The 15,609-nt window shown below is 36.8% G+C and overlaps 1 protein-coding gene across 5 annotated transcripts in view; it reads left to right on the top strand.

Moving 5' to 3' along the window:
• The window catches only part of LOC123770781 (tudor and KH domain-containing protein homolog), a 43,017-nt gene that overhangs the window by 8,949 nt on the left and 18,459 nt on the right, over nucleotides 1–15,609 (top strand). For 2 of the 5 annotated variants that reach the window (XM_069305911.1, XM_069305910.1), the window contains exons 5-11: nucleotides 1,431–1,504; nucleotides 4,479–4,583; nucleotides 5,720–5,833; nucleotides 8,731–8,829; nucleotides 9,612–9,850; nucleotides 11,583–11,733; nucleotides 12,618–12,710. In XM_069305911.1, the coding sequence (XP_069162012.1) occupies nucleotides 1,431–1,504; nucleotides 4,479–4,583; nucleotides 5,720–5,833; nucleotides 8,731–8,829; nucleotides 9,612–9,850; nucleotides 11,583–11,733; nucleotides 12,618–12,701 (866 nt within the window). In that variant the 3' untranslated portion in view covers nucleotides 12,702–12,710. Of the gene's footprint in view, nucleotides 1–1,430; nucleotides 1,505–4,478; nucleotides 4,584–5,719; nucleotides 5,834–8,730; nucleotides 8,830–9,611; nucleotides 9,851–11,582; nucleotides 11,734–12,617; nucleotides 15,342–15,609 lie in introns of those variants that run through there. The other 3 variants (XM_069305912.1, XM_045762932.2, XM_045762933.2) reach the window with 2 other exon arrangements.

Raw genomic sequence — 15,609 nt, 5'->3', positions numbered from 1 at the left:
TTAAAACTGTGTTTTATTTATCATTTAATTACAATTGTTATTAATAAACATAAACTCAGTTTTATAGAAACATCTGAAGTTAGACAATTTGGTATATATACATAATTTCTGCATGGTTACACTGAACATTTGCATGACCATAGTTAAGCATTCAGTCAACTATATTGTATCCAAACTGTGTATCCAAGAGATAAGTCATGGCACACAAACGGTTGTTCATATAACTGGGTTATCTTGATAAATGAGAACCCAGTGTTGCCCAGAGTGGCCTCTAGGAGGCATGCATGTCACATGCGGAAGGGAGTAACGTAGTTGTTACGTTGTTCAGTTCAGGCATTTTCTCTTCACATCTCCAGCATTACATTACTTTTAACATTTTGAACCCCCCACACCTTCGATATTTTGCCTCAAATGACATTACTGTATTAATGAAGGCTATCTTCCATGGAGTTGGCATGTCTCCCTACACCTCCATTAGATACCTGTTCGGATAATGGTATATCCATTAGATACCTGTAGTCAGTTGGGTTTCATTATTTTGTGAGTAGTCAGCCAGATCACTATGGTATCCCATTTGATTTAAATCCTACCACTACAGTTTGCAGTTTCTTGTGGTGTAGTTGAGAGTTTTTAGACCTCAATGGTCTTTCCTGTTGCCTTCATCATGCTGCCTGTTGTGTCCAGGAGTCCTTTCAACTATGCTTCAAACTCCTTCGTTGGTTCGGTCCATTTAGTTGTTTCAAAATGCTGGCTTTTGCCAACCCATCTTCATCAATATTGGCCAAGTGCTCGTTCATCCATAAATTGCTCCTCTGTTTATGAATGGAAAATACTTTCTTGCACCTCGCAACTGTTCTTCATTTCGCCCATCTCTGCTTCACACATGTATTACAGTTGCCATTATTTACTGGCTGAATGTTAGTTATGTTTGGTGAATGTTTCTTTGGGATGGCCAATCTTGGCTTGAGGTTAGGCTGCTTGCTTCTATAAATGTGAGGTTAGTAGTAGAGGCCATATATAATCTGTATCTATTAAGCGTGTCATCAATATAGAAAAGGATCGAGGAAAACTTAATATTGTTACATTTCTTCCAAATTTTAAACAAAAATAGAAATTAGGATTTACATAATTGTAAATCCTCAGTGTGTTTTTGTTAATCACCTGTACTAAACTCTAATGTTTGTATTTCTCTACATTATCATCATCATCATCACTTTGTGTTCTGTTAAATTGGATACGATGTAGTTGACTGTGTAGGGATGCTGCACATACACGTAGCCTAAAATATATTTACTCAACAGTTCTTACATATTTATTCCAATAATTTTATATGGTAGTATAAACCTAGACAGGATTCGTTATAACAAGTATTTATGTGAAGAGCATGCTATTTATTTTGTTTTCAATGTTATCTAATGTGAATGTCACAGAGAATATGAGGAAGATTATTCTCAAGGGAGGCAAAGAGCAGATTGAGGCAGCCAGGTCTCTACTCTTGGAGAAGGTACAGTCTGAAATATCTGTTGGTTAATAGGTATTCGATTGGTGGCTGGATTCCACTCTTGTGGTTTGTGGCTATTCTCTTACTTCCCCTCACTCTCGGCTAAAGGTGTAATGGTTTTGCATGCTTTTTAACACTTTTCCAAGGCCAACTTTCTTGGTGTATTGAGTTTGTTTACTAGTATTGTATTTTCAATCATTAATTTATTTTGTGCCATCTTTCTGACAGTCCTATAAAACTAATTATTTGCCTAAGAGTTAAGAATGTTTAACCATTTTATAAGCCAGGTTCATCATATATTGTATGACATTGGATCATGTACACAGGGGCCTGACAGCTGAGTGGACAGTGTTCGGGATTCATAGTCCTAGAAACCGGGGATCAATCCCCAGCAATGGCAGAAACAAATGGGCAAAGTTTCTTTCACCCCGATGCACCTGTTCACCTAGCAGTAAATAGATACCTGGGAGTAACAGCTGCTACAGGCTGCTTCCTGGGGGTGTGTAACAAAAAGAAGACCTGGTCGAGGACTGGGCTGCGGGGACGCTAAGCTCTGAAATCATCTCAAGATATGATTTTTTTATTATGAACCTGCTCAGAAAGGAGTATTTGATCTAAACATGTTTTAATATTTCTCATTCTACTTGCAACTTTCCAATCAGTACCGTGTTTCAAGAATGCCGCATTATATTGATTGGTACAGTAACTTATAATAATTTAGTTTGAACAAAAAAAAAATTATTCTATCCTGTTATTTAAATGGAGCAATGCAGTAGACATTTCTTTTTCCATGTGATGTCTTGGAAAAGTCTTATTGTATTGATTTGAAACTTAAAGAACTTGTACAGTTCTTAAAGCTTAAGTTTCTTTGGTTACTAGACAGTGTAGCTCAGTATCTTCTAGAATGTAAAGTCACTTGATGTACAGTATGTATTGTTGTATATCACCTCATTTCTTTTTTCCCACGGCAAGGCAGCATGCACACTTACCATCAGTGTTCTGTACAGAAAACTTTTTATACATCATGAAAGTTGGTCGTCTGGAAGCTTGTTTTATTGGTGTTCTGTCACTTGATCTTGACTATACTGTATTGGCCTTTACTAGTGTTCTTGGCTGTTCTGTGACCTCTGTAACCTCTACTAATGACTCCCTGTACCAAACTATATAGTTTTAACATGGTATACTCTCTCTACTTGTTCAAGGTGTGTATGAATGCATCATTTGTATTATGGTTATTTCATGTGAAGAAATGTGTACAAAATATTCAACTGACCATCTGCATGCCACATATTTAATCATTATCTTGGTTGTACTTGCATGCGCGTATTTCAGAGTTTAAAATTAACAGTTTGAAGAGCAGATTTGTCTGAATATCTAATGTGATTAATACACAATCTATAGGTTTGTGATTTAAATGAGCAGCCACAGTCATACCTGTGTTGTTTGCAGTTTCATGAAGCATCCAGCCATGAATCGAACAGGATTGTTTAGCATTTTGTATGTATGTAGATAATGAAGGTGGTGGGGGATTGAGGCAAAACAGGTGATACTGTATACAGTAATTATATTTTGATTAAGGCCTAATCCTGACTTTTAATTATTTTATAATTAATTTTGGTACTGTTCTCTTTTAATTTTCTTGTTTATATAGAACATGCAGAAAATACAGTATTTTAATTTTAAAATTAGTAATTTCAGTACTACCTGTAATTTAGAGATTCAATTTAAATATTAGGATTTTTATCTTGAGCACCCACTTCTGAAAAGTTCACAATTTAAAAATCTTGCAGTAAATATGACGACCGGCACACACACACAGCTACACTTTATATTCCAGAGTGATGGTAGCATCATAAAGATCATATGCTCCAGAAAAAGAGAGAAGCATTCAACTGGAACTGAAAACAGACTTTTGACTATTAAGACATGGGCAACTGGTTAAACAATCTTGGAACTACAGTATACAAGTATTAGCTTGTTCAGCAAAACCCACTTCATTAACTTGTCCTATCACCTAATACGTGTACTTCACATTTTTTAACAGAATTGATATAATGGCACGTTTTTGAATCGTGTATGGACATGAGTATAAAAACCCGTCCTTACTATGTGTGAATGCATAATATGGAATGTTTATGAAAATGACGAGTCCTCCTTGGAGGTACTGTGAAACCCTACAATAACGTGTCTTTCTTACTGTTAAGGGTAATTTTGTAAAGTCGTACAGAACAAGGTTTTAAATAGTTTGTACATTACCAATTGGTTTAATTTTCATAACCTTAGGGGTTAAGCTTACAAAAATATAGCTTGAACGTGACTTTACTAATACCATTGACTAAGGTCTTTGAAACTTAATGTTGGTTCAACAAAACTAAGACTTGCTCAACAAGTAGGTGTACTAAATAATTCACAATCTCAATACTGGACTTTCATACATTTTAAGTGTGTTCTTGACTGGAGCAAATCAACTGTTATATCAACATAACAGTGAAAATGCCAGTGGTAGATAAGCAAATATTGACAAGTGATAGAGAATGATATTAGGCACAAACTTAGCATACACAAGGTGAAACTTGTATGCAATTGCCAGTTGCCACTGCGACATTTAACATAGAAATCCTACATTTATACTGTACTGTATATAATAGTGCTACAATACAACAACTAGTCACGGCACTTGGCTATATACAACTTCATTCTAACTTTATCTTTATAATAAGATGTACTCATGATGCACCATGAAGGTTGTGCATTACTTCACATTTGGTCAAGTTTTTCCATTTAAAAAACTTTTTTTTTGTGATATACCAAAAGGTTGAAATGTTGCTTAATATGTCTGCATTGTTTGTTCTTTTAGACTAAATGAGTTTGTGGTTTGCTTAATTAACTGGTGATAATTGTGTAAGCATAGAGTGGGTTTGTGGTGATGAGTGCATGACATTGTGTAGAGCATCCCCCTGGGTGGCCTCTCCCACAGGTGATTGAAGTGGAAGAGATGAGACAGCAGATTCATGCCTCAGCTACTAACATGTCTATGAGGGCCAGAAGTCGCCAGGCTGCACACGAGGATGACGATAGTCAGGTATGTGTTTCCAGCTCTGCATTATTTTAATTTTCTCATCTCTGGTAAGCTTTTAATACTGCAGTACTGTATTTAGAATGCATATAAGTCATTATAAATGTAAACTAAGCTTTTGCAAGAAATTTACCTGTAATATACAGTATATAAATTATCTGCACTAGGTTTGCAAAAAAGTCTACTTCTTGGGGAATTTTTAATAACTCATTTGAAGGTTGTTAATGTGTGTATATTTTGAATGAGGTCATGTGGGAAGGTAAAGTTAGTAGAATAGGGTGTGAAATTAGTGTATGGTTTAAAGTGAGAGAACTGTCAAATCTAATTTATGAAAAGGATGCAGTTCTTTTAACAGATAATTGGGACATGGGTAGATTTATGTTTTGTTGATGTGTGAAAGACGGCTGCTAAAATTGAATGCAGAGAAAAAATTAATTGTGGTGGATAGAAAAGGAAACTATTGAAAAGTTGAATGTTTAAGTCCTAGAAGTGGTGAATAGGTTTGTGCCTAGCCCTTTTATAGTTATTGATAAAATGCTTTTGTGTGGAAGACATTGCCAGTTAAGTTAAAGAAAAATGACTCGTGCAATGAAAGCTGTGGTTAGTAAGGATAAGACAGGAAGAGTGACGGCCAGAAGGCTGCGTGGCATGGTGGTGCCTACCCTCTGTACTGTACTAATATGAGCTGCTGCTGTGGCATGAACATGACAGCATCAAGAGTTGGAGCAGTAAACACTGAGATGCATCCTAAGGGTTATGAGGATAGAGTAAGGAATGAAAATGTCATGCAAAGATGTGGGGTACATTGCTTATTGCATATTCAACATACAATTGAAAATTTCCATTGAAAATCCTTCTCTGATTTTATTTGGTGACTTGGGTTTCCCTCATCGAGGACAGGCTTCCCTGTCCTCTTCCAGTCATTGCCTTGAAGAATCTATGAATTTTTGGCTGAATGATTTGCCTCCTATAAATATCCTGTAGTTCATCTAGGCAAGATTCCAATACTTTTTCCCACGTTTCTGTGTGGTTTTAGTGTTAATGTGTTAGTCAATTTATTGTTGCTTTTGTTATAACTATATCAAGCTAGTATAGGTATACTATAATTGCTTGCTTTCATCATCACCATCATATCGTTTCAGTCATCATCCATAAGCCTCGGCCCAAGTCAAGAAGCACTCACTTTGGCAAATAGTGACCGATTTATTGAGGCATATGTGTCTGCAGTTGACTCGGCTTCACACTTTTGGCTCCAAGTAAGAATTGTTGTAACTTTATTTCTTAAGTCACATTGTCAGTTGGATAAAAGATATAAAATATTAAAAGTTACATTTGACCTTTTGACTTGTGTAGCTGACTTACAAATAAGAACCGTGCCCATGGTTACAGAGCACCACTTGGTTTACGAACTTTAGTTATCCGAAACTTCCAGTTTCCCGATTGGGGTTGGGGAGTCATGTTACACGAACTAAGTTCGGGTAGGAAGTAGTCCGCCAAGCTTCACGCCGGCTGGGGTTGGGGTTATCCTACACGAACCAAGTTCGGGTAAGGAAGCGGTTAGACAAGCGTCGTGCCGGCCCGTGGTGGTGGGTGGGTGGGTGGGAGATGGTTCAGTTTGCTCACTGACCATGTCGGGCACCGCCTGCTACCCTGTGACGTCACAGACTCACGGTCTATTGTTCCCATTGTTTGAATTTGTCACGAGACTGGAGTGTTCATTCCGTGACTTTGTTTTACATATCAGCACAATCAAGGAACATCCGTGCACCATATCGACTCCAAATGCACGCATTGTGTCAGTGAAAGCATCTACAAGCGGGTTACGTAAAAGAAAGAGGTCAGTGATGACATTTGAGAAGAAAGTTGAAATAATTAAGAAGGTGGAGAGTGGTGTCCCGAGAAGTGTTGTGTGCGCTGAATATGGCATTAGTAAAAGTACTGTTTTTGATCTTCTTAAGGCTAAACCTATCATTTTTTACTATTTCTCTAGAAGTGAATGTGATAAAGCAATACGAAATAGGAAGGTAGTAAGTAAAGCAAAGGTGGAGAGTGTTGATAACGCAGTGTGGGAGTAGTACAAACAGAGACGTGAGGTTTGATGATGAAGAAGCCAGTGGCAGGCTGGCTGCTCATGGAAAAGGCGCGTGAATTTCACCAAGCAATGAAAATTACTCAAAAGTGTGTATACAGTGATGGATGGCTCAGAAGTTTTAAAACCCGTCATGGCATTAGGTTCATTAAAGTGCATGGTGAAAGACAATCTGCTGATATTGTTGGTGCTGATGAGTATGTAAGTAAATTTGTGGAGATGGTGCAGGAACAAAATTTATCTTCAGAGCAAATTTATAATGCTGATGAGACAGGTTTGTATTGGCGTATGCTTCCCACAGAAACGATGGCTCATAGTGGTGAGGACGATTAAGGTGGTTATAAACAGAACAAACAGATAATTTCTTTGTTGTGCTGTGCAAATGCAGCTGGCATGCATAAATTAAAATTACTTGTGATTGGAATTAGTAAAAACCCCAGGGCTTTAAAGTCAGCCAGGTACCTCCCTGTGATTTATAAGAACCAGCCAAGTGCGTGGATGTCTCGAGTAATATTTGTCGAGTGGTTTAATAAGAACTTTGTACCCGAGTTGAAGGAGCACCTGAAAAGTGTTGGTCTCCCGCAGAACAGCAAAGTTGTGCTGCTGTTAGATAACAGTTCAACGCATCCACGAGGTGATGAGCTAGTAAATGGCAATATTATTGGAACGTTCTTGCCACCCAATACAACTTAAGTGATCCAACCCATGGATCAAGGAATAATTAAGAACCTTAAACACCACTACAAGAGGATGTTTGCCAGACGTCTTAATAATCAGCTTGGAACACTTAAGGACTTTTACAAAGTCTTCACAATAAAGTCAGCTATCTGGACTATTGCTAGTGCGTGGGATGAGGTAAAGCAGACAACACTAAGAAATGGTTGGAAAAGCTTTGGCCCACGTCAAGTCTGTTTCCTGACGAAGATGACGAGGCAGATTTTGAAGGATTTGCGGTGAAGAAAGTTAGCGAGAAGAAAAAATTAAGAGAGGAACTCCTAGCCTATGTCAAGGGGATTTAGTCCCCTGAGCTGAGAGCAGAACTGGTAACTGAAACAATAGAAGATGACATCGATAGATGGATAGATTTTGATGAAGAAGCCCCAAACAATCGAAACATGACTAATGATGAAATTATAGAATTAGTATGTACAGCAAAAAAGCCAGAAGAGGGCAATGAAGAAGATGGAGAGGAAGAGGATGAAGAAACGTTAAAGGAAAATTGTAATGTGGAAAAAATTCAAATTTTTTTTTAAGAAATTCTGGCATTTATGTATACGAGTAACAGCGAGTTTGAAATTAAGGACATGATGACTCAGTACAATTTGTATATGAAGTTTTTAAAAACAAGAGCCAAGGGAATGAAACAAATGTCAATTACAGAGTCTTTTGCAATGGCTTCCAAGAAAGCTCGCATTGCATCACCTGCACCTGACTCATCGCATGTTGACCCAGTCAACCCAACAACTTCAGTCAACCCAAAAACTTCAGTCAACCCAACACCATCAACATCCACCACTACTTCTTCCATGTAAATAACTATGCTTCATCAACATCAGTCATCAACATAAGCAGATCAGGACTTCAATTATTGGTGAGTACAAACAAAATATGGTCGCATTTATGCTATGAACCTGTCGATTTTTCCCCTAGATTTTTTCACACTTTTTTTTTTATATTTTTCCTCCATTTCTCGTATACAAACTTACATGTTAACCGACGGGTCTCGTCCCCAAGTGGTTCGGAAACCAAGTGGTGCTCTGTATTAACACATCTGAAGGTACTGTACATGTTAGTGATTTTCTTCAACGTTATACATATTATTGTGTGATTAATGAACGTAAAAGCAGCAGCAGGTTCATTTGCCTATGTAAGGTAAACGATAATCATACACAATCATATATGCCTAATATATGCTTGAAACAATCCAGCAAATTTGCTTTTCACTAGCTCAAAGTATAATTATTATTCAGTTTGAAATTCATTAATTTAGCCAAGGTGCCACAAGAATGACAGCAAGAGCATCATATACTGTACTGTAATAACAAATCTCTTATTCTTGCACAGGTTGTGGGCCCTCGGTCAGTTCAACTGGATAAATTGGTGACAGAAATGACAGAATATTATGAGTGTGAGGAAAACCGAGAACTTCATAAACTAGACAAGGTAGGAACAATGTAAGCCAGGACAGTTGCCCTTTGGGTATTATTATTCACATCTACACCCAGGAATTTATTAAGATTATTCTGATGTTTGTCTTGTGAACAATTCCCAAGGAGCATTGAAACACCTAGTGTGTGTGCTTATCTAATTGTGCATGTGGGGGTTGAGCTCTTCTGGCTCTTTGGTCCCGCTTCTCAACTGTCAATCCACTAATGTACAGGTTCCTGAGCCTACTGGGCTCAATCATATCTACACTTGAAGCTCTGTATGGAGTCGGCCTCCACCACATCACTTCCTAATGCATTCCATTTGTCTACTACTGACACTGAAACAATTCTTTCTGACGTCTCTATGGCTCATTTGTGTGTGTGTGTGTGTGAAGAAAAAAAAATAGTAACAGTTGATTGACAGTTGAGAGGCAGACTGAAAGAGCAGAGCTCAACCCCCGCAAGCACAACTAGGTAAATACAGTTTTCTTGCAAAATTTGAGAAATCATCTTTGTCATATAGGTATGACTTTATGAAGCCAGGAGTGTGACTGATGCTGTCACTTAGTGTTGGTCAGGTAGTTCATCGAGCAGTGTGTGAGAGCCCTCATTTGGTTATCACCTACGATGTAAAGAGGACGAGAAATACTCTCAATCTCTCATTGGAAGAGAAATACAAAACTTGGAAGAACTTTGAACTTTCATAGATTAACCTGTTATTTTAAGATGAATTCAGGTTCTTTAGTGGCACTAGTATATGACACTGCATATTAACTCGGTCATATTTTTCTGTTACAGGTAAATATAGATAGCATAGTGGCAGCCAAATTTCCACATGACAACTCTTGGTACAGAGGAATGATTTGCAGTTATGAGCCAAATGAAACTGATCCCATCGAAAGTCTTGTTACGGTGTACTATTTGGACTTTGGAGACACAGAAACTGTCAAGATAGATACTGTTTATGAGTTAAGAACAGATTTCCTGAAGCTCAACTTTCAAGCCATTGAATGTTGTTTGGCAAATGTTAAACCTGAGTAAGTACTGTATCTTAAGAGCTTTCGTATGATGTGCTTTGATGTGATTGTGGTTAAAGTTGCTTATGTAATAAGACAAGTTCTATAACAGTCAAGTGATATTTCTGTATACTCTGTATATATTTATATATGTCATCTGTACAGATATTTTATGTATGTAATAGTTTTAACATTTATCAGCTTCCCCATTTATTTATTTTTCATTGCCACAATAATTATAAACAAAATATTTTCTTTATATTGTGTATCTACTGTGTTATCCCACTTGGTAACTAACTCCCCCCAAGGTTAGATTCCACTGTCCTATGGGGAAATGAACCATGCTCAACATCCTGATGACTGCAGTACGTCTCTGCCATTCATAAAGCTTCCACCAGTTCTGTGGTATCTGGCAAGATTTGTTGGTTATGCAATTCTTATCATTTTCCGTTGGCCAGTTCAACTTTGGGCCTTCTGTCTTTAGCCAGTTCCACTTGTGGCCTTCTGTCTTTAGCCAGTTCCACTTGTTGGGTGTTGGGTAGCAGAGCTAGTGATTTGAGATTGGTTTTTCAGAGTTTCGTCTTTGGTCAGGGTGATGCCCGTGCTTGCCTCTACCTCCAAATTTGATTCCTGGCCTAGGAGACTAGCTCATTCTGGAGATAGCCGATAGTTGTCAAGTTGCAGTTTGCACGTACAGCTGTTACACTGTATTCTATTACTGCCTTACGTCTAATGGCTTCTGCCCCATGTTCAATCTGTCCTTTGCCAGTCTTAAGACAAGGATTCTTTTAATGAAGCTGCTAAATTAAGTGTGTCAACGTGTACACAACCTTCAAACAAAGCAACATCACACAGACCATATATACTGACAGCTCTCTCAGTTCAGTTACTGGGAGAGTGGGAAGTGCTGTCATTGTTCACTAGTCCAGTGGTAATAATTGAGAGGAATGTCGGTCAATAATTGGGCATCCTCTTGACAAGTTAGACTGTTGGTTATTCTTGTAGCATTTAAAATTATTGAAAACACTGCAGTAGACAACTTAATTATCTTTGACTCTTTCCTCATTACAGTACAGGTACTAGTTTTAAATACTGTAGCTTATAATTATATTGTATAGTTATACAGTATAATTGTATAATTCCATGGGTTATAAACCCATTGAACCACCTACCCACCGAAGCTGTAAATGCCAAAACTCTGCTGAACTTTAAAATCCAACTTGAAAAAATCATCAGGACAAATGGCGAGCCCTTTAACAAGCTGCTGACTTGCCTCCAATGTCTGATAATATACAGTATTACACACAGAAATCACAATAGCGTGATACATCAAATGAATAAATCCTATACATCAATCGACTAAGGCATGTCTGGGATCATCCCGGACTAAGTTCGAACCCTCATCACGGCCCTTGTGGATTTGTTTTTATACAGTACTGTATTGTCATATAGTACAGTAGTAATGCAATAAATTTTTCTATTATAATTAAATATGAGCTGTGCAGATAAATTATAAAAGCTAATATTAAACACTCACTGAGGTTTGATTAAGTCTTGCTCTCTATAATTAGTGCCCTCTGTAATTCTTTTGCACTAATATACACTGGATGAGTATGGTGTACACAATAAACTAGCTGCCACTGATGGCAACAATTAATAACAAAGGCCCTCTTATCCCTACTCGTATTCATAACACTAGGGCCAGAAAACATTGACCTCTAAATGCTGCTAACATATGATGTTTATTTTCCAGAAGTGTAAAAGGGGATGAAGCAGCTGATGCTTTTGAAGAGTTGACGTATGCAGCACAGTGGAAGGTTGTGATGGTAAAAGTTGTGGGCTATCAACAGGAAGGAGATAAAACTATACCTTGTGTCCAGATTATTGACACAAATGGCCCTACAGTAAGTTCTGATTATGTTCAATCCAGCTGTTTTCTGAACCAGGACAGCCTTTTCAATAGTAGTTTGCTTCACACATTTTTCACATTTTAAACCATTGTTTTCTCACAATAATGTATGCAAATGGAATGTTATTTACCCTGTAATTTAAAACTTTCACTGCTGACAATATGAGCCAGTTGGAGCATATTTCATGCTGCTAGATCTGGTTCTGATGAAAATGTCCATATGATGCTTAGTGATCATGATGCTAGTGGAGAGGGTGTTCATGCCGATGTTTTATTATTATTGCCTAAGTGTACAAGTGTGTGTGTGCGTTCATGGTGCAACCACTGTGTCGGTGGCCATGGTGACAAGAACTGTCTTTCTGTTGTCAAGCTGAGAATTTTAGCTTCCACAAGTCACTGTCTGCTATGAACAGTGCAAGTGACATTTTTAATATTAGTAGTGTTAGTGATCATATGCTAGTGGTGGTGGTGATGGCAGGGGATCAGTGGTAATGGATTGTTCAGTGTAATGTCCCAGTGGTTGTTCAATGTGTATATAGATATGGCCTTGAGGGAAGTCAATGTATATATTAGAGAAGAGTCTGAACTTGGTACATGATTAGAATAAATGTAGTTCAGTATAAACTTTGTGTGCAGGTGAAGGAGTTCTAGTAGAGAATGAGAGATACTGTATATATTTTACAGTTGAACAAAAAATTGTTTGAGAAGTCTGTTATGTGATATGAAGTGTGTGTGTGGGGGGGGGGGGCACAGATTATGGTGAAATTAATTGTATAATTTGTATGAATTTTTACTTATTTGAGTAAACTGTAATGTGTGGGCACCTCATTTTTTCATCAAAAGAAGAAAATATTAATTTTACTTATTTCTCTCTTTCAGGACATAGATGTGGCAGAAGAATTAGCGAAAAGGGGTTTGGTTGAATTTAGTAATGGAGTAACAAGATTGTCCTCTTCACCATGAGTCATAAATGTGAGTGTTCTTGTAAATAGTTTGTATAATAATTTATTGATTATTTGTAGCAGATGATTTAAGCCTTGAAAAGCAGAGAGGAAGATAGGATGTATATTATTGAAAGTCAGCTGCCAAATCATTGCTGTTTGTGGGAAATACGAAAAATTTATCACTAGTTTAATTTGTAATTAGGCTTCTAATGTTGGCTCATATTTAGAGGCATCTTCACTATAAAACTATTTGTGATTCTTGTGAGAAGTTTCTTCGGGAGAGACCCAGCAATGCTTAGCAAGATATTGTAATTCATTCCTGTTATAGTGGCAAATCAAAATAACCTTTTAAGATAATTACTGTAATGATGCTAGGATTAAAAGCTATTCAAATACTCAAACATTTACCCCTATCTCAGAATTATTATGCAGGTGTTGTAATTGTTATAACTATTCTTTATTCTGTGCCGTCAAAATAGTTGTTTGAAGAGTGAAACATGAGGTTCATTTATATTGTTAATGTATTTGGAGTTCCAAGTACCCTGACTAATCCATTTTTCATATTGACACACCTGATGTGTGGGTCACATAAATTCAACTTGGCACAAATATTTGTTGACCTACAACTGGATAAATGAATTGGTTAGTTGACTAGTTGACTAGATTAGTTGACCAAGCCACACACTAGAAAGTGAAGGGATGACGACGTTTCAGTCCATCCTGGACCATTCTCAAGTCGCAATCGACTTGAGAATGGTCCAAGACGGACCGAAACGTCGACATCCCTTCACTTTCTAGTGTGTGGTTTGGTCAACATATTTTGGCAACGTTATTGTGACAACTCGTCTGCATACAGTAGATTAGCTGTAGATTATTATAGATTTTCTCCTATCATATCCTGACATGGGGCCAGCCTTACTTTACAATTTCCTGGTCTATGAAGCTGTTTGTATTTGTAGCCCACAGGGCCACACAATCATCATAGCTAGGCAGAACCAGTAATTCAAGTAGATACCTTGACAACTTCTCTCTCTCTCTCAAAAGCTTCTGCTATAATTCTATCAATATACCTTACATTTGTTGTCGAGAGATTGAAGAGTGAGGCAAAAAAGTGCTAATTGTTTTCCATTTTGTAGTATATACTACATGCCTCCTTTCATTTAAGGCTGCTGCCTAATGGCTCTGGAAACACATTAACGTCCAGTTTCACTGACGGCCACTTGGAGTGGCCGGTGGACCGTTCCAAGCCTATTTTTCCGAGTTTTTTCTCGGTTTTGGTTTGACGTCTGATCTCCAGACTCCCCTCACCATGCTGGGCACACCAGATTATGATCCTAGTCTGCACAAATCCCGAGACCTGGTAACATTTATACGTCTGTGGTACCATTGCCTTAAGCACTGGGAAGCTTGTTTATGTTTACCAATATTGGCTATAATTTTTAGTATCCATTTACTAATTTGGAACTAAAACTTGACATTCAATAAAATGTGTTTCCCTTATATGTAAGGTATCTAATCCTTTCAGTCAGGTCCTATAGTATGTAATTAACATTATGTACTTACATAGATCAACTGTCCAGCCATTGGAAATTAAAAAAAAAAAAAAAAAAAAAACTTTCAATGCTGTGACAGTACTGTATAATATACCTAACGTGTAAAACAAAAAAAAATCCTAGTGCAAATATATGTAGTTCAGATCCTAGAAAGCTACGACTGATCAAATTATGCTAGTCTTTTTCATTTGTATATACTGTAGCTATAAAAAAGAATATTGAATTTACAGGCAGTTCATTATATTAGGTATATACAAATCTTTGATGTTTTTATTTTATATATATATATATATATATATATATATATATATATATATATATATAATCTTGTAGAAGATATATATATAGGGAGTGCCACCTTTGGTTGTGTTTGTAGGGACCCTCGGTCTCAAAAAAGAGGATATGTAGCATCTGGAGGAGCCTTACGGGGCACCCACGTATGCTCACATATTGTCTTCTCCTACCACCTTTGTATATATGTTAGGCGTGTGTATGGTAGCCTAATAATTTTGTATAATTAGTGTGAATGTTTATATAGTCTTCACCTGAAGAATACTTCATAGTTGTCAAAACATGTATGATACAAACATCATATGCAAGGTTATTATTGTTTGAATTATTTTACTCACTCAGAAAATAACTTACCAGAATGATGATTTGTACATTTATCATTAGTCTCTTAATGCAAGTATACTTCTGAATTAGTGTGTACTGTATTTACATCATAGAAAACTGATGCCAAAGTAGCTTGCTATATTATTTTGCCAAGATTTATTATAAAAATGTGATTATGGTCCAATTTGTACTCAAATATAAAGATGCACATATTTTTATTTACAAATATTAGTGATGCATAATTGGACTGCATTGCCATAAGTGTAATTATTTTACTGTTACTCATCAAACAGTAGATAGATACCTTTGCATTAACATTTTTATTCTGGCAGTGTTGCCAAATGTACCGATAATATTCTAGGATAAGAATAATACTGTAGTGCAAGAGTACATGTATGTAGTGATACTGTATACACTGACTCATATACAATGATACTGTATACACATACACTTGAATACTGTATACACATACACTTGGATCACTGACCAAAGTATATTAATTACCCTAATAATGTCTCAAGAATTGCAATTTGTAGGTTCAAATAAGTTTTCTTTATACATAGTAATTGTGTCTGCATTGTTTCCCGAAAAAAAAATATTTTTATTTAGCTGTTACTCATACAAATGTACAGTATACAAGATAGCAAATTCCTTTCTCACAAGACAATTTTCTAAGACTATTTTCATCTTACAGTATTCAAAATTAAAAAAAAAAAAATGATGAAAATGCACGAATGGCTTTTGGTTGTACTTTCACCT

This window comes from Procambarus clarkii, chromosome 56, assembly GCF_040958095.1.
Source record: "Procambarus clarkii isolate CNS0578487 chromosome 56, FALCON_Pclarkii_2.0, whole genome shotgun sequence".
Classification (NCBI taxonomy): Eukaryota; Metazoa; Arthropoda; class Malacostraca; order Decapoda; family Cambaridae; genus Procambarus; species Procambarus clarkii.
Note: the sequence above shows the minus strand (reverse complement) of the source record. Positions and strands in the feature narration are given on the sequence as shown.